Source organism: Micromonas pusilla, assembly GCF_000151265.4.
Source record: "Micromonas pusilla CCMP1545 genomic scaffold MICPUCscaffold_7, whole genome shotgun sequence".
NCBI lineage: Eukaryota > Viridiplantae > Chlorophyta > Mamiellophyceae > Mamiellales > Mamiellaceae > Micromonas > Micromonas pusilla.
In genome coordinates this window covers 1165562-1182798 of record NW_003315888.1, presented here as the reverse complement: position 1 = coordinate 1182798, position 17237 = coordinate 1165562, and the positions used below count along the sequence as shown (strand labels likewise).

Sequence of the window (17237 nt, the reverse complement as noted above, 5' to 3'; positions counted from 1 at the left end):
GCGCTGTTCGTCTGCCCGGTGAGAATCGCGGCCCACCCCGACGGCGCCCTCGGCGGGCCGGGCGGCGGCGGCGGCGGCGGCGGGCTCGCGCGGTCGGCGGCGTCGCCGAGCGCGCTCGAGCTCGCGTGGATGTGGTGGTGGTGGTAACTCTCGCCTGCGGCAGCCTTGCCGCCGCGCGCGATCTTGTCCTTCCCGTCGGCGGCGGCGCCGTTGTTGTTGTTGTTCCTTCGCGTCGTCGGCGACGACCCGCCGCCTGATCCGCCGCCGCCGCCCTTCTTCGTCGTCTTCTTCGACGAGACCGTCTCCCACCCGTCCACCACATCGTGCGTCGGCGTCGCCGCGCGGCCGTTGGTCTGATGATGCCCCCCGCCGCTCTTCCCGTTTAGCCCCTTCTTCGCCCCGCCGCCCGCGTCGCCGCCGGCGTGGAACACGCGCGCGAGACGCGTCGCCTCGCCCGGCGTGAGATCCAACCGGAACTTCTTCCCGTTCGCTTCCCCCGCGGCGAACCGCAAGAACGGCTTGCACGACGCCGCGGACGCGGAACACGTCACGCGCGTGTGCTTGTACCGCACCTGCGCCGGGTAGGGGCTGCCGTCGATACCGGCGGCGTCGCCCGCGCCCGCGCCCGAGGTTTTCCACGCGGTCGGGTCGGCGTTCATCGCGCCGTCGGAGGTCTGCGGGTGGGGCGCGCGGGACGGAGGACGGGAGGTCAGTTGGGAGGGGTCGACGGACGTGATAGCGGGGAGGGATGTTTTCGGGATGCGGCGCGCGGCTCGCGGCGGGCGGAGACGACGCGCGGCGAGACGACGCGTCGTCGGCGTTTCTCCGCCGGGAGCGGTCGATCGGTCGATCTTATCCGAAATTTTTCGCGCCGACGAAGCAGGACGACGCCGGCGCGATCGCGTCGCGCGAGACGACGTTTTCGGGGACGACGCGCGCGCACGCACCGCCTCGAAGACGCCGTGGAAGCGCCGCTCGGTGAGGTTATAGAGGAACAGCGGCATCCCCGGGGTGATGCGCTTCACGAACGACCAGCTGCCCTGCGTCAGGCCGAAGAGCCCAGCGCGCGTGGTGTCGTCGTACGTCTCGCGGCTGCGGAAGGAGAGGGAGAAGGAGAGGCGCGATGAGGATGGGGCATCGGGGCGAGGGGGTCGGTCAGCGCGCTGCTTGCTAGAGGGATGGGACGACGACGGGGAGAGGGAGCGGGAGGGAGGGAGGGCGCGCGCGCGCGGCGAGGCGAGGCTCCGCGCGGAGGGCGGCGCGCGGACGGACGCCTCGGTCCGCGATCCATCATCGTCGCGTCGCCCGCCCTTCTTCTTTCGCCGCCGCATCTGAGCGAGGCGCGAGAAAAGCGCGGCCGCCGCGAACGCCGTAAACGCGCTCGCACCTGCATATGAAGATGACCCCGCCGAGTTCGCCGTCGTCGCCGCCGTCGTCGCGATCGCCCGCGGGCATCGCGCCGGCGTCGAGCGCGTCGAGCAGCTCGGACGCGGTCCGGAGCGCCATCGCGCGCGTCTAGTAGCTCGACTTCCGAAAGAGATTCCTCGCTTCTCCTCCGCGCCGGGTGGAAAGGTTTTGTTCGCCGACCTCTCCCGCCGCCGCGGTCGCCGCGACGCGCTCGAGGGTTCTGATGTTACGCCGACCGCGTGCGCGCGATCTCCTCCGCGCGTGGAAGCGAAACCGTCCGAGGTCGCGCTCGTCGCGGTGTCGCGCCGCGCCCAGTGACGACCGCTCCGGCGTCGCGCGGCGTTCGCGGAGGGCCGGTATTTTATTTCGAGATCTCTCGAGGCGGACGGCGGGCGGAGATCGTCGAAGCTGATTTGAGTGCCTACTCTACGTCGCGCGCGGTCAACGGGTCAAACGCGCGCGATCGACGGCGTTTCATCGCGAACGAACCGATCAAACGGAGTCGATGAACGACGTTCGTCGTTCGCCCCCCGCGGCGCAGTCAGTAGACGAGCTAGTCTAGTCTATCCGTCGAGCGACGCGAACTCGCCGGCGTGCGCGACCTCGAACGGCGCGTCGCCACCCATCCGCTCCTCGCCCTCGCCCCAAAAGAACCGGACCGCCTCCGAGACGACGTCCGCGGCGAGCGCGTCCGCCGCGCCGCCGCCGCCGCCGAATTCGCTCTTGAACGCGTCCTCGAAACCGAGCACCCACGCGCGGTACCCTCGCCGCGACGGTTCGTCCGGTGAATCGTCACCTCCTCCCCCGCGCCGTGCGACGACGACACGCACGACGAACGCCTCGAAGCAGTTACGAAACGGCAGGAAGCGGCGGCGGAGTTTGGTTTCCGTCGCCGTCGCCGTCCCTCCGACGCCGCCGCCGACGACCCCGCGCACCGTCGCGACCACCGCCGCGTTCACGGCGTCGCGCGCCTCGCGTCGCGACCGTTCGTCCATCGAACCGTCGCCGTCGTCGTCGTCTAACGACGTCCACGCGCCCTCGGGCACGTCGGCGCGTCGAATCTCCACGCGACGGTGGACGCACACGCGCGGGGCGGACCCGAGGAGCAACGCGACGACGCGCGCGTCGAACGACGACGACGACGCGTTGCCGTCGCCGCCGTCGCCGCCGCCGCCGTCGCCGACGAGCTGCCGAACCCTCCACGCGCGAGCGTCGCCGTGGAGCACGCGCGACGCGGCCACCTCCGCGGACGCGCAGCGGTGACGCGTCGTCGTCTTCGTCTTCGTCTTTATCGTCGTCGACGACGTCGTCGCGTCCTCCTCGACGTCCCACGCGCAGTCGCCGCCGCCGCCGCCGCCGGCGCGTCGCAACGCCGCCGCCGCCGCGTCCGCGCCTCCGGCAGCCTCTATCCCGCCGCGCGTCAGCGTCGCCGACACCGGGACGACGCCGAGCACGCCGTTCGAGATCAGCGCGTTCGAGAGTCTCGACGCGCACAGGAGGACGCCCCGAGCGTAGTAATGGCTCGCGACGAGCCTGCGCCTCGCGCGCGTCGTCGTCGTCGTCGTCGTCGTCGTCGTCGTCCCCTCCCCGTCCAAAACTCGTTCCCACGACACGTCCTCGTGCGTCGCCCACTGCATCGACGTCGTCTGCGACCGGAGATCGTCCGTGAGCTCCCAATCAGCGGCGGCTAACGCGCTCGCCGCGCCGGACGCGCCCGGCGACCCTCGCGCGATGCACGCGCTTCTCCTCGCGAAAGTTTCTTTGCCTTTTCCGACGAACGCGCTCATCGTCGACAAGAGCTTCGCGACGCGTCGTCGCCCCTCGCTCGCGTCGTTCGGGAACCGCGGCGGGAGGCTCAGGACGAGCGCGAACCCTCCGTGTGTTCCCACTGCGCCGGTTGACGTTCCATATTCTTCTTCTTCTTCCGCGGCGTGATCATACGCTAACCGCCTCTCGTGTTCCGCGCGTTCGCCGTCCTCCGCGAGCGGCGCGACGACGTCGACGACGTCGCGCAACACCTCCGCGCACTTCGGCCGCAACCGCTCGCCATACACCGCGAGGCACGGATCGCCGTTCACTTCCAGCAGCCAGACCTTCCCGCGCGCGTCGACGAGGAAGTCCGCGCCGAGGAGCTCGAACGTGCCGTGGGTAGGGAAGAAGCCGACGGGCGCGACGGTTTTTTTGTCGCGCGCCGCGAGGAAGAGGTCGCGGACGATCGCGCGTAACTGCCCTCTGATGTGCGTTTCGAGATCCCGGGAGGAGGAGGAGGAGGACCCCGCGACGTTCTCGCTCTTCTTGTTCTCGTGAACGCCGCCGTCGTCGTCGTCGATCTCCACGCGCTCGCACATCTCGGTCAGCGTCAGCGCGTTGGCGTCGTCGTCTCCGAGGAGTTCTCGCGATCTCGGATCCTCGTCCTCGACCGCCCCGCGGCCAACGCGTCGCCGAGCCTTCACCTGCACCCTGTGGTTCGTCGCGTGCGCGGCGACGTCGCGCATGTCCGTCGCGTCCCACGCGCGGTCCGAGCACAGCGCGACGACGTTCTCGTGCACGAACACGCGCGCGTCGCCGCTCACGAGGATCATGACGCGGAGGTGGCACTTGCGCGCGCCGTCGACGAGCATCGGACGCTCGACGTGCCTCTGGAGTACCCACGACGCGTCGCGCGGGCACGACGCCATCAGCGCCTCCGCGCGCGCGACGTCCGCGGGGACGGACGCGTCGAAGAACGCGATGCGCTCGCCGCGGTCGCTCTCGGACGCTTTCAAGACCCAGCGGCGGCGGCGGCGCGCGGCGTCGGCGTCGGCGTCGGAGAGGAGCCATCGCGGCAGTCGTCGTCTCTTCTCGGTGCCGACGTTCTCATCATCATTCTCGTTCGCCTCCTCGTCGTCGCCGTCGCTGTCGTCGTCGCCGTCGATGACGTGCGTCTCCGGCGTCGCCGCCGCGACCGGCGACGCGTCGAGCCCGACGCGCTCGGCGTGGCGTCGCACCAGCGTCGCGAGGTCCGCCTTCCTCGTCAGCGCGGTCTTCAGCACGAGTCGGTTCGCGACGCACGTCGCGGCGTCGTCGTTGCCGCCCCCGCCGAGGACGCGGTCCCATCGCACGTCGCGCGCTTTCGCCCAGTGCAGAGACGCGCGCGACGCGTCGTCCACGATCTCCCATCCGCGGCTCGCGAAGGCGTCGCGCAGGAGCGGCGCCTCGTACGCCGCGCTCGGCTCGAGCGCGACGACGCGGCGACGCATCTGGCGACGGGACCGACGCGACGATCGCGGCTCGTCCCTGTCAGCAGCGCAGCGCGCGCGCGTGACAAGTGGCCGCGAAATGTTCACCCAGCTCGTCGGTTTCAAGTCTTCGACGCCTTTCAACTGACCGCGAACCTTGACCCCGGTGACAGCTGTGCATTTTGAACTGAAAAAAAGTGCGTAAATATCTCATCACGATCTAATGCACATTTGCCTCGAACGCGCGGCCGCACGCGCGCCACGCCGTCGATATCGATCGCAGGTCGCGTCTAATATAGGCGACGCGCGAACGCGCGGCATCGCATCGCGGGAGGTCAGGGCGAGAGACCCGCGCGCGCGACGCGTCGAATCCGAGGACGCGTCAGAATTCTTCTGTTTGCGCGTCGACGCTTTTGAGCACGCTTTTTCGCGCGCGCGCTAACCGACGACCGTCGGCGATGGCGCCTCCTCCTCCGGCGAAGAAGAAGACGCGCACCGCGCGCGGCGCCGCCGCCGCGACGAACGACGGCGACGCCGCGACCGCGCGTCCTCGCGCCGCGGAGGAGAAGAAGCCGTCCAGCGCGTTGCAGTGGGGCCGGAAGCAGACGCGCACCACGTCCGAGGCGGATCCGAGACCCAAGGCGGCGCGCGGGCCGTCGACGACGGCGAACGCGCGCGGCGGATCCGGCGCGAACGACGCGGGAATTCCCGGCGCGAATGAGCAACACCCCTCCGCGGCGATCACGGGCGACAGCGTCGGCTTCACGTCTCTGCTCACGCTCGCGGACGCGGGCGTGCAGCTCGAGAGGCGCAGCGCGCAGAAGCAGCGCCGGAGCGACAAGATCGCGGCTTCGAAAAGTAACGCCGCGGCAGCCGCCGCCGCCGCCGCCGCCGAAACCGCCGCGAACGGGTTCGTCGCTCAGAGCGGCAGGAAGGGATCCAACATCGCGACGGCGGCGTCTCGCGGCGCCGCGTCCGGCGCCGCGCCGTCGTCGGCGGGCGCCCCGGGGTCCTCCGTCGTCGCCGAGAACCCTGGAAAGAAGCGCGGCCGCGGACCGAACAAAAAAGAAGAATCCGAGGAGGACCTGGAGGCGAAGCGACGGAAACGCGTGCAGGCGAACCGCGAGAGCGCGAGAGAGACGATCCGACGGAAGCACGAGAAGTACGACGAGCTCAGCGCGAGAGAGGAGGAGCTCACGGGCGAGAACGCGACGCTGCGCGGCGACGTCGCGGAGGCGTTGCGACGCGCGAGGGCGCTCGCGGCGGAGAACGACGCGTTGCGGGAGAAGGTCCGCGCGGCCGCGGCGGAGAAGGGCGTGGCGTGCCCGGCGTTCGGGGAGCGCGCGCGCGTGGAGCCTCCCAGCGAGTTCCAGCCCGAGAGCGCGGGCGTCGTGCCCGTCGCCGGCGTGAGGATGCTCCTTGACGGCGGCGCGGCGCCCGTCGCCGTCGGCGGCGCCGCGGCTCAATTCCCGGCGATCGCGGCGGCGGGTCCTACGAACGAGGGACGAGACGGCGGCGAGTGCGCGGGGACGTCAGTGACGACGGCGGCGGCGGCGGCGGCGGCGGCGGCGGCGACCGCGGCGGCGGCGATGCGACCGGCGGCGGCGGCGGCGTGGCCGAACCCGCAGATGGCGTTTGGGATGTTCACGTCGAACGGGTTTAACATGGCGAACATGCCGCCGCCGCATCTGTGGAACCCCGCGGCGATGGCCGCGGCGTTAGGGGGCGGGGGGTGGGGGGTGCCGTTGGCGCAAGGTGCGGCGACGACGGCCGCGACGACGGCGGCGCCCGCCGCGAAGAAATAAAAACGTTTCCCGCGGACGGACGGACCCCGGAGCCGGAGGAAGAAGCCGAACCCCGCGCTTTCGGTGCGGGTGTACGAGTAGTCTAATAACCTGTAGTTTTCGTTTCCGTGTATGCGTGTATGTAAGCATAAGATTTTTTCACTAATCTAACGCGTCGTCGTCGTCGCCGTCGTCAGTTCAGAAGCGACAAGACGTCGTCGTCCGACGCCGTGAGCGCGTTTTTCCGCCCCGCCGCGTCGCCGCCTTCTCCGCCGCTACTCTTCCTCCCCCCTCCTCCTCTCGCGACGATCACCGGGCTCTCGCACGGCGCGGGCGCCTCCTTCTCCCTCTCCTCATCCCCGCCCCTCTTCTTCTTCGACGCGACGGAGACGATCGTCTTCGCGACGACGTCCGAAGCCTTCGCGACAGCCTTCGTCTCCGCGGCGTCCGCGAGCGCCACCAGCACGCACTCCTCGATCCTCCGAAGCTCCCTCCGAGCCGCGGCGGCTTCCTTCGCGCTTCCGGACGACGACGACGACGACGCGAGCTCGCGATCGAACGCCTCGTCCCTTCTGGACGCTTCCTTGAACGCGATCATCGCGGCGACGAGCGCTTCGAGGTCGAGCCGCGGCCGCGTCGTCGCGTACCGCCCGTCGTCGCCGCCGTCGTCGTCGTCGTCGTCGTCGTCGCCGTCGTCTCGGACAAAGTACCGCCTCCTGAGCGCTCGCAGCTCGCCGCCGAACGCGTCGTACGCGCTCGAGAGGTTCCTCTCCGCGGCCCTCTCCGCGGCGGCGGCCTCGCCCCACGCCATCGCCATCTCTTCCTTGGCGACGTCCGACGCCGTCCTCGCCTCCGCCGCGTCGCGTTCCGCGCGCTCGGCGCGTTCCGTCGCGGCGTCGCGCTCCTCGATCAACTCCTCCGTCGTCTCGAGGCGCGACGTCGCGATCGCCGCCTCCTCCGCGCGCTCGCGCAGCGCCTCCGCGCAGCGGTACTCCGCGTCCGTGGCGCGGTCTTCCGCCTTGGTCTTGTCTCTCAACGCCGTCGCGAGCTGCGATTCGGCCGACGCGCTCGCCGCCGCCGCGTCGCGCGCCGCCGCGTCGCGCGCCGCCGCGTCCTCGGTCGCGCGCTTCGCGCGCGCCCTGAGCGCCGCGCACTCGGTCGCGAGCGCGTCCGCGTGCGCCTTGGACGCTCGCGCCGCTCGTCGCGCCGCGGCGACGCCGTCGAGCGCGTCGGCGACGATTCGTTTCGCGTCGGCGGCGACATCGTTTAGGTCGTTTCGCATCCGCGTCGACGCGTCTGACATCTCTCGCGCGAACCACGCGCGCTCCGCGTCCGCGCGCGCCGCGTCCGATCGCGCGCTTTCCTCGAGCTCGCGCGTCAGCCGCTCGCGGATAACGCGCGTCTCCTCCCGCGCCGCGCTCGCCGCGTCCTTCGCCTCTCGCAACTCCGCCTCCGCGCTCGCCAACACGCTTTTCTTCTCCCCGAGCTTCTCCTCCGCGCGCGCGCCCTCCTCAGCGACGAGCCTCAGCCGCTTCACCTCCGCGCGCAAACCCGCCGCCTCGCTCGCGGCGCTCTCCGCGCGCGCCCTGAGCCTCGCCTCGCGCTCGGACCCCCCGGGTCCATGCGCGCCTGTGCCCTTCAGCGCCGCCTGCGTCTTCTTCAGCGCCTTCTTCAACGCGCTCGCGTCGTCCTCCGCGGCGCGCCTCGCCGCGTCCGACGCCTTCGCGCGCGCCTCCGCGACTCTCGCGCGCTCCTCCGCGGCTCTCGCCGCGCACGCCGCGGTCTTCTCGAACCCGCCGCCGCGCCCGTCGCGCCCTCCTCCGCGCAGCGCCGCGCGCGCTTCCGCGGCGCCGAGGGTGAGCCCTTCGCGTCGCGCGTCCGTCACGGCGCGTCGCACGAGCTCGCTGAGGGTCGTTCCGAACGAGCGAACGTCGGGGAGGAGTTGAAAGGCGTCAGAAGCGGAGTTGAAAGGCGTCGAGGGCGGGTATTGAAAGCGAGGGGTGATGCGCGGAGAGATGCGCCCGCAAAAGTCCTTAAGGATCGGCGTTCACCACGCCGACGCGGTCGTATGGGAACCAGCGTGAAGGAGAACGCGCCTGACGCTCGCCATCGCCGCCGCGGACGCTCCCTTTACGAGCATGAACGGCGCGAGCGGCTCGCCGTTGATCGCCGCGGCGACGATGTGCGCGCACTCGACGACGGGGACGGTCGCGGAGGGTGGCAGCGAGGGAGGCATCGCGGGCGCGCGGTACGTCCCGGCGTTCAGGTCGTTGTCGACGACGGAGACGGAGGCAATAGGACGCGGCGCGGATGGCGCGGACGACGACGACGACGCGGACGTCGAGGCCGACGCGTCGCGTTCGCCGGGGAACCGCACGTCCTCCTCCTCTTCGTCGTCGTAATATTCGTCGCCGTCGTAATATTCGTCGCACTCGTCGTCGTCGTCCGCGTCGGCTTCCTCTTCCCGGGGAACGTCTGCATCATCCTCGTCGTCGTTCCTCCGTTCGCCGCGCTCGTCGTCGTACACGTCGAGGTCCTCCTCTTCCTCCTCCGCGATCGCTTCCCCGCGTCGGTCCGACGACGCTCGCATCCCGCCGCGCGGCGGCGGCTTGAACACCGAGCTCGGCGGCGGCCGCGGCGCCGGCGTCGCGGCGGAGATGGACGACGACGACGACGACGACGACGACGACGACGACGCGCCGGAGCCCGAGCCCGCGCGCGAATGAGATTTCGATCTCGTCGCGCGCGCGGTCGCGACGTACGCCGCGCTCGCCGCCGCCGCGGCGGCTCTCCTGCTCTCCTTCAGACGCGCCATCGGCGCGGCGTTCGCATCTCGCCCGGCGACGACGTTCTCGTCCAGCCGCCCGAGCGGGGCGAAGGCGCGCGCCATCGCGAGTGGTGAACCGTTTTCGGTCATTCTTTGTTCCCCTCCAGTCGCTGAGTCAGTGTCGGCACTTCCGAGGCACTTCCTTCCGGTGTTCGAGGCGTCGCCGCGCGCGCACACGTCCATGCCCGCGTCCCTCGGCGTCGCCGCGCTCGTTCCCGCCCGCGCGTCGAACGCGACCGCGCGGCGATCGAGGTCCGCCGCGAGCGCGTCGCGCAGCTCGCGCGCGTCCGCCGTCGTCGCGATGGCGTCCGCGTCGTCGTCGCCAGATCCTTCCGACGTCGTCGTCGCCGATGAAGCAGAGAAGACGTCTTCGAAGAAGAGGAAGATGATCGCGCTGCACGGCAAGGGCGGCACCGCGGCGTCGTTCGAGAAGTACATGGCCCCGCTCGTCGCCGCGACCTCGGAGACGTGGGACTGGACGTTCGTGGACGGTCCGCACGAGCTCCATTCCGGCGGCAGGGCGTGGTGGACGCTCCCGCCGAACACGCGCACGTTCGAGGCGGAATCGCTCGACGGCGCGGACGACTCGCTCGCGATGCTCGACCACCTTTGGCCGTTCGACGGGCTGATGGGCTTCTCCCAGGGCGCGATGCTCGCCGCGATCGCGTGCGGCCGCGGTGTCGGACCGTCGAGGGCGCACCGCCCGCGTTACGCGCTCGTCGTCGGCGCGGCGTTCCCAACCGCGCGCGGCGCCGACGTGGAAAAGCTCAGATCCGTCGAGCTCCGAGCCGCGGGGGAGTGGGACGAGGCCGTCCCGGAGTCGGTCGCCGCGGTCGTCGCGGCGCCGCCGGAGCCGCTCGTGAGGTCGCTGCACGTCATAGGGAAGAAGGACGAGATGAACCCGCCGGCGCAGGGGAGGAAAGTCGCGGAGGCGTTCGGGCTAGGCGCGGCGACGCACGAGCACCAGGCGCGTGTAGTCGCGTGTTTCACCCACCGCTCGGTTTCAACGTTTGATCGCGTGGGTCCCTTTCAACTGACCGATGAATGAACTTTTCATCGCCTACCCGCAGTGGGCGCACGTCGTGCCGCTGGACGACGAGAGCGTGGCGAAGTACGTCGAGCTTCTCATGAGCTGACGAGCCCGGCGCGCGCGCTAAGTGAAGGTAGAGTACTTAATAATACCGTTAAAGTGACGGCCGTCATATGATATGATAGGTTTTACAACGAACACGCCCGACCAATATGATATCGCCGCCGACGCGCGCATCTCGCGCTAATCATCGTCATGATCAATCATCGCGGCGGAAGAAACGCGTCGGGCGGCGCCGCCGTCGCGTCCCGCAATCCCTCGCGCGCGTCCGCCAACGCGCGCGCCGCCCGCCCCGCCGCCGCGCCGTGCGACGCGACGTACGCCTTCAGCGCGTCCCCCATGCTCGCGGCGAGCGCGCCGTGGAACCAACACAGCTCGCGGTCGCTCACGAGTACCGCGCGAGAGTACCTCCCCCCGAGATGCGTCCGCGCGATCCTCGCGTCCGAAGCGCGAAGCTCGAGCGCGTCCCTCTCCATTCGCTTCGGGCTCCCGAGCTCGGGCACGCCGAGCGCCACGATCTTCGCGTCGATAGCGCTGATCTCCGCGCACAGCTTGTTGTACGCGTCCACGAGCTGCCTCCGTCGATCGCGCGCGTGCGTCGCGGACGCGCACAACGCCGACGCGGCGCGAAGCGGCTCGCGAAACGCGTCGGCGACGGCGTCAGCCAACGCGTCCGACGGCGCCGCTCTCGCCGCGAATAGAGCGCTCGCGGCGCTCCATCGAATTGGGACGGTCGCGGACGCGCCGTCCATCGCGCGGAAGTTGGCGCACGCGCGTAACTCCGCGTCGTCCAGGTCGGCGCACGCCGCCGCGAACGCCGTCGCCGCCGCCGCCGCGCCCGCGTGGTGCTTCGTCACCGCCGTCGTCGCCTCCAACAGCGCGTCGACGCGCTGCTTCAGCTCGCCGACGTACTCGCCGATCTCGACGAAGCGCGCGTCCTCGACGATGCCGTCGTTCGTGACGTTCGGCGCGTTCGGGACGTCGATGAACGACGACGCCGACGACGACGACGACGCTCGCGCGTTTGCCGCGCCGCCGAAAAATTCCTGCGTCGCGCGGATCGCGTCGGACGTGACCCCGCGCTCGTGCCACGGCACCCTCTCCTTCCACGCCCCGCGGTCCTTCTCCTCCAGGAACGTCCGCACGTCGTCGCTCGCGCGCATGAGCGGATGACGCGCGATCCGCGCGACGAACACGCCAAGATCTCGCCGTCGGCGCTCGATCGCGACGCTCCCCGGGTCGTCGCTCAGCGGCGCGCTCAGCGTCTTGCCCGGGAGCGCGGGCACGAGCACGCCGTCCGCGCTCGCGCTCAGCGCGCGCCACAGCCACTCGAACTCGGAGTACCGCCTCGCGACGCGCCCGGACGCGCTCGCGAACTTCGGTAGGCCGGACGTCCAGTACGTCACGACGTACTCCACGTGCTTCGACAGGCCCTCGCCCGCGCGATGCGGGTCGGTGATCTCGATCTGCAGCGAGACGGACGGGTCGTCGCCGCCGTCGTACCCGGCCGGGGCGGAGAGCGGTTCGACGGAGGGGGGCGGCGCGGGGCCGACCTCGGCGTCGCTGATGGAGCCGCCGCCGCCGGGGGCGGGGTACGGGTCGACCGAGGTCATGGCCGCGCGGCGCGGCGAGTGATGAGGCCGCGGTTTCAACTTTCGTTTCACGCGGGAAACGCGACGACGACGAACAGATTCTGTTCGCGTTCAGTTCGGTTCGTCTCACGACCACCATACCCACCGACGAACTCGCCCGCCCCCGCGCGCCGCCCCCGCGCGGAGAGTCAGTCCCCGCGCGCGCCTCCGCCGCGACCGTATCCAGCGCGCGCCATGTCCGAACGCGTCCGTCGCGACGCCGCGGTGCACGCCGCCGCGCGCGTCAAGCAGCAGCTCGCGTCCGCGCGCCCCGTCCCCAACGCGCGCGCGAAGCGAAAAGACGTGCAGCAGCAGCGGCAGCGCGAAGAAAACGAAAAAGACGCGTCGAGCGAGGACGCGCGCGTCGACGCCGTCGCCGACGCCGACGCCGACGCCGCGACGGACGCGACGCGCGACGATCGCGGGGAAGAGGAGGAGGAAGAAGATCCGCCGCCGCAAATGCCGCCGCCGCCGCAACGCGAGGCGACGCGCGAGGCCGCGGAGGTTTGCAACGTCGAGGAGGACGGCGGCGACCTCGACGACGACGACGACGACGACGCGCGCGAGGGCTCGGACGCGAACGACGCCGCCGCCGCGACGGACGCCGCGCGCGCGCGCGCGACGCGCCGGAGCGGACGCAAGCGCGCCGCGCCGTCGCTCCCGGACGACGACGTCGTCGAGGACGACGATCGCGAGGAGCGACCGACGCGCCCCTCGCCGACGAAGAAGAAGAAGCGCGACCCTGGCAACCCTGGCAACCCCGGCGCCGCCGCGAAGCCCCCGCGCGCGCCGAAAGCAGCGAAGAAGACGACGACGACGACGACGCGGAAGAAGCCCAGGGCGCCGCGCGTCGTCGTCGCGACGCCCGCGACGCGCGCGGCAGCCCCGAGCAGCGCCTCGGACCCGCTGTGGGTGCTCGCGGACGCGGTGGACGGCGTGGAGGGCGCTTCGAGTCCCGCCTCCCCCGCCGCCGCCGCCGCCGCAGCCGCCGCCGCGGCCGCGGCGAAGGCGAAGGCGGCGGCGAAGGCGAAGGCGAAGGCGAGCAAGGAGAACCTCGAGACGCGGATCAAGTCGACCCGCGACGCCGTCCTCGAGGAGGTGACGATGCTAAGAGAGACGCGGACGTGGCGCGCGGAAGTCGCCGCGCTGCGCGCCGACGCGGAGGCGCGCGTCGAGCCGCCGCCTCAAACGCCGCCGAACCGAGCCGACGCCGACGCATCCGTCGCGTTCTCCGCGGTTGTCGAGCTTCGCGACGCGTGGGGCGCGTTCCTCGAGCGCAACGAGTCGCGGTGGCGAGAGGTGGAGGAGCGCGCGAGCCGCGACGAGATCGAGGCTCGCCGCCACCGACGCGCCGCGGACGCGCGACTGGGTAGGTTGGAAGAGATCGTCGTGGATCTGACGCGACGCGAGCGACGCGACGCGCCGCCGCCACCGCCGCCGCCACCGTCGACGCCGTCGGTCGTCGGTCGCGACTACGACGCGCTGCGATGGCCGGGGCCGACGGCGACGGCGACGGCGACGACGGCGGCGCGCTCGGCGGCGCCGCCCGCGGGTTTAGTGTCGCCGCGTCTCGCGATCGAGCAGCTCGCGCTCGGTCAGGTCCCGCGGTTGGGGTCGGGGTTCATCGGGACCGCGGGTCACCGCGCGACGACCGCGCCGCCGCCGGCGTCCGTCTGCGGAGGAGGGGATTGCGAGTGAGGCGACGACGACGCGACGAGAGTGTTTCTTTGTTTTTTGTTTGTTGCTGCTGCTGTCGTACAAGCTCTGCGTCTACGTCTCCGCCTCTGTCGTCGACGACCCTCCCGAGGTTCAACCACCCGCCCGCCCGTCCTCCCTACGGCGGCAACTTCCCCGTCGCGAACGCGTCGAAGGAGTCGTCCACGACGCAAAACACCCTCGACTTCGTCGTCGGAAAGTGCAGCTTCGCCGCGGCGCTCCGCGCGACGGCATCCGCGCCCGTCACCGTCTCGAGCTGCTTCCGCTCTGATTCCCAGTCCACCCACTTGATGTTATCGCGGTCGAAGTACCCCTTCTCGGACTTTTTCGTGATCCTGGATCATGGACGCGCGGAGGCGACGCGCGCGATTGGGGGAGGGACGGGAGGGGCGGCGACGTGAGGTGGGTCGGGTTCGCGGGTCGGGGGCGAGAATCGGACGCGAATCGAAGATGATCGATCCATCCCATTCCATTCCCCGCGAGGGATCGAAGAACGACGACGACGACGACGGCGCGCGCGCGCGAACACGCACTTCTCCTCCTTGCTCACGGTCTCGCGCGCGATGTTCATCTCCCGCGTGTTTCCTCGTCCTCGCGACATGACGACGACGTGCGCGCGCGCGCGTGGAGGCGCGCGTGGAGCGTCGTCGACGTCGACTCCAATTGTGTGCCGCGCGCCGCATTTGAAAATCGAAATCGAGCTCGGTACGAGCATCGGCCTGACTGGTTTTCATACGAAACTACACCCGAAAAGTACACGAGTACGAATCCTGACCCCGCCTCGACATCGCCATCGTGTGAACAAAACCTCGGCTCGTCGTGCGGAGGCGTCTCACTGCGCGAGCGAGCAGCGCAGCCCGCTCGCGCGGTCGCGGTCATCACCTCGCGCTGATGTGCGCGGGTGATCGCGTCACTCGATCGCGCGGCGAGAATGTGACGTGATGAGCGCGCATCCGGGCGATCCGCGAGCGGGTGTGTGTGGGATTCGTTTTCCTCCCCGCCCTAACTGGGGGCGCGCGTCCCCGCGGGTTCGGTTCGGTCCCTCGCGCGGCGCTCGTCACTCTCGCGCTGTCGCGATCGCGTCGATGTGATCACGATCACGCGGCGGGTACGAGCGCGACGGTCGGTCGTGGGTGACGATTGATATGGCGACCGTCGCCACGACGTCGCGCCCGGGGCGGAAGAGCGAATTCGAGCCTTGACGACGCGGGAAGCGGCGCCGCTGCCGCTGCCGCTGCCTGATGACACCGTACAGCCTGCTGCTGTACTGTACACGTGTACCGGACGACTTACGAAAACTGCGCGAACTGTCCTCGCGGCCCAGCTCGAGCCGCGCGACAGAACGACGCGGACATCACGCGGAACGAGCTCGTGCACATCTGCTGTGTCGGTACGTCCCGAAGCTGAACTCCCATCGCGTTCGCGTCTTCGTCGCCTTGTCCGCGGTCGCGCGCGTGCCGGATCTCGCGCGCGTCGTGCGACGTTTTTTCTTTTCCTCGCTAGTACGGTAGGTGCTCACTCTCGCTCTCGAAATTCGAGCGCGAGGGCACCTTTCACGCCTTCACCGCGAGCGCGCGCGCCGGTACCGACGCCTCTCGAGTCGCTCGCGTGCGTCGCGGTTCGGGTCCGTGCCCGCGGCGCGGCGCGCGTCGCCGCGCGGCGCTCAGCTTCTCCATTCGAATGGTGACTAATTCGTTCCTTCTCTGTAAAAACACAGCTGTGTTGTACGAAAGTACGCGGCAGTCGTCGAACTATGACGCCAAAGATCTCCTTTGAAGAGTTATTAGTGCGCAATGAATTGGACCAGAAGCCGGTGGTGTCAGTCGAAGGCGATCAACTGTATCTCATCGAGGGCAGAGGCGAGTACGCCGGAGGCACGCGCTTGGAGACGCCGGAGAAGATCGATGCTGTTCGGGAGCGGTGCGATGACGACAATGTGAACGCGGTGACGACGTCCGCGGTGACGACGCCCCCCTCTGCGACGACGTCCGCTGAGACGAATGCCGACGCGCCCGTCCAGAAAGCAATGAACAAGGGGTCGTGGAGCGAGGAGGAGAAACAGAGGGCTGTCGCCGCGGCTAACGAGTTCAAGTCCAAGTCCAAGTACGGCGCCTATACGTTCATCGCGGAGCATGTCGGCACTCGAAACGCGGAACAGGTTCGTGCGTGGCTTAATACGCATGGGAAGAAACTCCAAGACATCCCTCAGTATCTCAAGCAGACTCGAGCCTATGAGAAATTAAACATTGATGTTGATTCCTCGGATGAGAGGCGCAAAGTGCACGCCGGGCGACAAAACCTAAAACGTCGCGCGGTGGGCGCGGATGGGAAGACCGGCAACGAACGCCGTGCCGAAGCGAGACGCACGGTGGTGGGCGCGGATGGGAAGACCGAGAACGAACGCGCTAACGAAGCGAGACGCGCGGTGGGCGCGGATGGGAAGACCGGCAACGAACGCCGTGTCGAAGCGAGACGCACGGTGGTGGGCGCGGATGGGAAGACCGAGAACGAACGCGGTAACGAAGCGAGACGCGCGGTGGGCGGCGCGGTGGGCGCGGATGGGAAGACCGGCTACGAGCGCCATAACGAAGCGAGACGCGCGAAGCACGCCGAAGAGGTGACGATCACGACCAAGGAGGGCGAGACCTTGGACAAAGTGACGATCGCTCGCGGCGGCGAGATCGAGCCGAAGCGCTCCGACGCCGACATCTCATTCGCCGCGGAGGCGTGGGTCAAGGCAGCGCTCGCGGGGATGGAGGAGATGTCCAAGGTGGGGAAGGTCGCCTCGGTCGGTATTCAAGCCACGGCGCTTCATCGAGCGTCGGACGAGGGGTGTAATCTTCTGCATCGGGAAAACGTTCGAGAGCTTCTCGCCGAGCGCGGTCTTCTCCCCAGTGGCGTCCACCTCGCGACGTTTGACTTCAACTTTCGCGCTCGCGGCGAGACGTGCCTGAGACTGGAAAAAGCGGTACAGCAGCGGTTCATCGTCATGCGCGACGCGGGCGAAGTGCACCTTCTGTTCAACTACGCGGGCAGGGGCACGCTGAGGTGCAACATCACCGGCATCAACCAGACGGTCACCGTGTCCTTCGCGTGCGACAAGAGATGCGGATCGATCACGAAGGAGGACATCGAGCGGGTGCTCGCCTCGTTCGACGCCGTGCTCGGGTCAGAGGAGAACGCGCATTTGGGATTACGCGCGAAGGTCGCGGTGAACGCCGAGCACGATGGGGCGGAAGGGGTCGTGGCGATGCTCGAGACGATCCTTCGGGACAAGAACGTGCCAATGGCGTTGGTGATTGAGTTCTTCTACATCCACTACAACAAAGACTTGAGGTACAAGACGGTCGGTCTGCGTCAACAGATGGCTTTGCGGGTGATTGAAAAGCGAGGGTGGGGGACGGTCAAAGGGTGAGTGCACTGGGACGTCGTTTGTTGGCGGCGACGGACGCGGTGAAGAGGGGGGGGGGCAGAGCGAGAGATGACGACGACGAGAGCTGCCGCGGGAGGGGTGTTGGCGGCGACGGACGCGGTGAAAAGGGGGGGGGGGGGGCCAACCCAGAG

General features: G+C 69.7%; 8 protein-coding genes across 8 annotated transcripts; 4 read left to right on the top strand and 4 right to left on the bottom strand.

The window, feature by feature from the left end:
• Positions 1-36: 36 nt before the first annotated feature.
• Positions 37-1506, bottom strand: MICPUCDRAFT_47799 (uncharacterized protein; the record flags this gene model as incomplete). Its single annotated transcript, XM_003059892.1, has 3 exons — positions 37-674; positions 948-1092; positions 1388-1506. Coding segments are annotated over 3 exons (900 nt in total), but the record flags the coding sequence as incomplete, so codon positions are not given.
• Positions 1507-1970: 464 nt separating this feature from the next.
• Positions 1971-4646, bottom strand: MICPUCDRAFT_59804 (uncharacterized protein; the record flags this gene model as incomplete). The annotated part of the gene is made up of 1 exon (XM_003059891.1): positions 1971-4646. One exon carries the CDS (start codon positions 4644-4646, stop codon positions 1971-1973), a length of 2676 nt encoding a protein of 891 aa, XP_003059937.1.
• A 437-nt stretch (positions 4647-5083) lies between these two features.
• Positions 5084-6575, top strand: MICPUCDRAFT_47798 (uncharacterized protein; the record flags this gene model as incomplete). The annotated part of the gene is made up of 1 exon (XM_003060189.1): positions 5084-6575. One exon carries the CDS (start codon positions 5084-5086, stop codon positions 6428-6430), a length of 1347 nt encoding a protein of 448 aa, XP_003060235.1. The 3' UTR covers positions 6431-6575.
• Positions 6576-6602: 27 nt separating this feature from the next.
• MICPUCDRAFT_59802 (uncharacterized protein) lies at positions 6603-9299 on the bottom strand (the record flags this gene model as incomplete). Its single annotated transcript, XM_003059890.1, has 2 exons — positions 6603-8272; positions 8486-9299. The coding sequence occupies 2 exons, from the start codon at positions 9297-9299 to the stop codon at positions 6603-6605; spliced, it is 2484 nt and encodes an 827-aa protein (XP_003059936.1).
• A 238-nt stretch (positions 9300-9537) lies between these two features.
• MICPUCDRAFT_59801 (uncharacterized protein) lies at positions 9538-10372 on the top strand (the record flags this gene model as incomplete). The annotated part of the gene is made up of 2 exons (XM_003060188.1): positions 9538-10254; positions 10307-10372. The coding sequence occupies 2 exons, from the start codon at positions 9538-9540 to the stop codon at positions 10370-10372; spliced, it is 783 nt and encodes a 260-aa protein (XP_003060234.1).
• A 157-nt stretch (positions 10373-10529) lies between these two features.
• On the bottom strand, positions 10530-11939 carry MICPUCDRAFT_59800 (uncharacterized protein; the record flags this gene model as incomplete). The annotated part of the gene is made up of 1 exon (XM_003059889.1): positions 10530-11939. The coding sequence occupies one exon, from the start codon at positions 11937-11939 to the stop codon at positions 10530-10532; it is 1410 nt and encodes a 469-aa protein (XP_003059935.1).
• A 213-nt stretch (positions 11940-12152) lies between these two features.
• MICPUCDRAFT_59799 (uncharacterized protein) lies at positions 12153-13655 on the top strand (the record flags this gene model as incomplete). The annotated part of the gene is made up of 1 exon (XM_003060187.1): positions 12153-13655. The coding sequence occupies one exon, from the start codon at positions 12153-12155 to the stop codon at positions 13653-13655; it is 1503 nt and encodes a 500-aa protein (XP_003060233.1).
• Positions 13656-15426: 1771 nt separating this feature from the next.
• Positions 15427-17088, top strand: MICPUCDRAFT_59798 (myb DNA binding domain-containing protein; the record flags this gene model as incomplete). Its single annotated transcript, XM_003060186.1, has 1 exon — positions 15427-17088. The coding sequence occupies one exon, from the start codon at positions 15427-15429 to the stop codon at positions 17086-17088; it is 1662 nt and encodes a 553-aa protein (XP_003060232.1).
• Between the last annotated feature and the right edge of the window lie 149 nt (positions 17089-17237).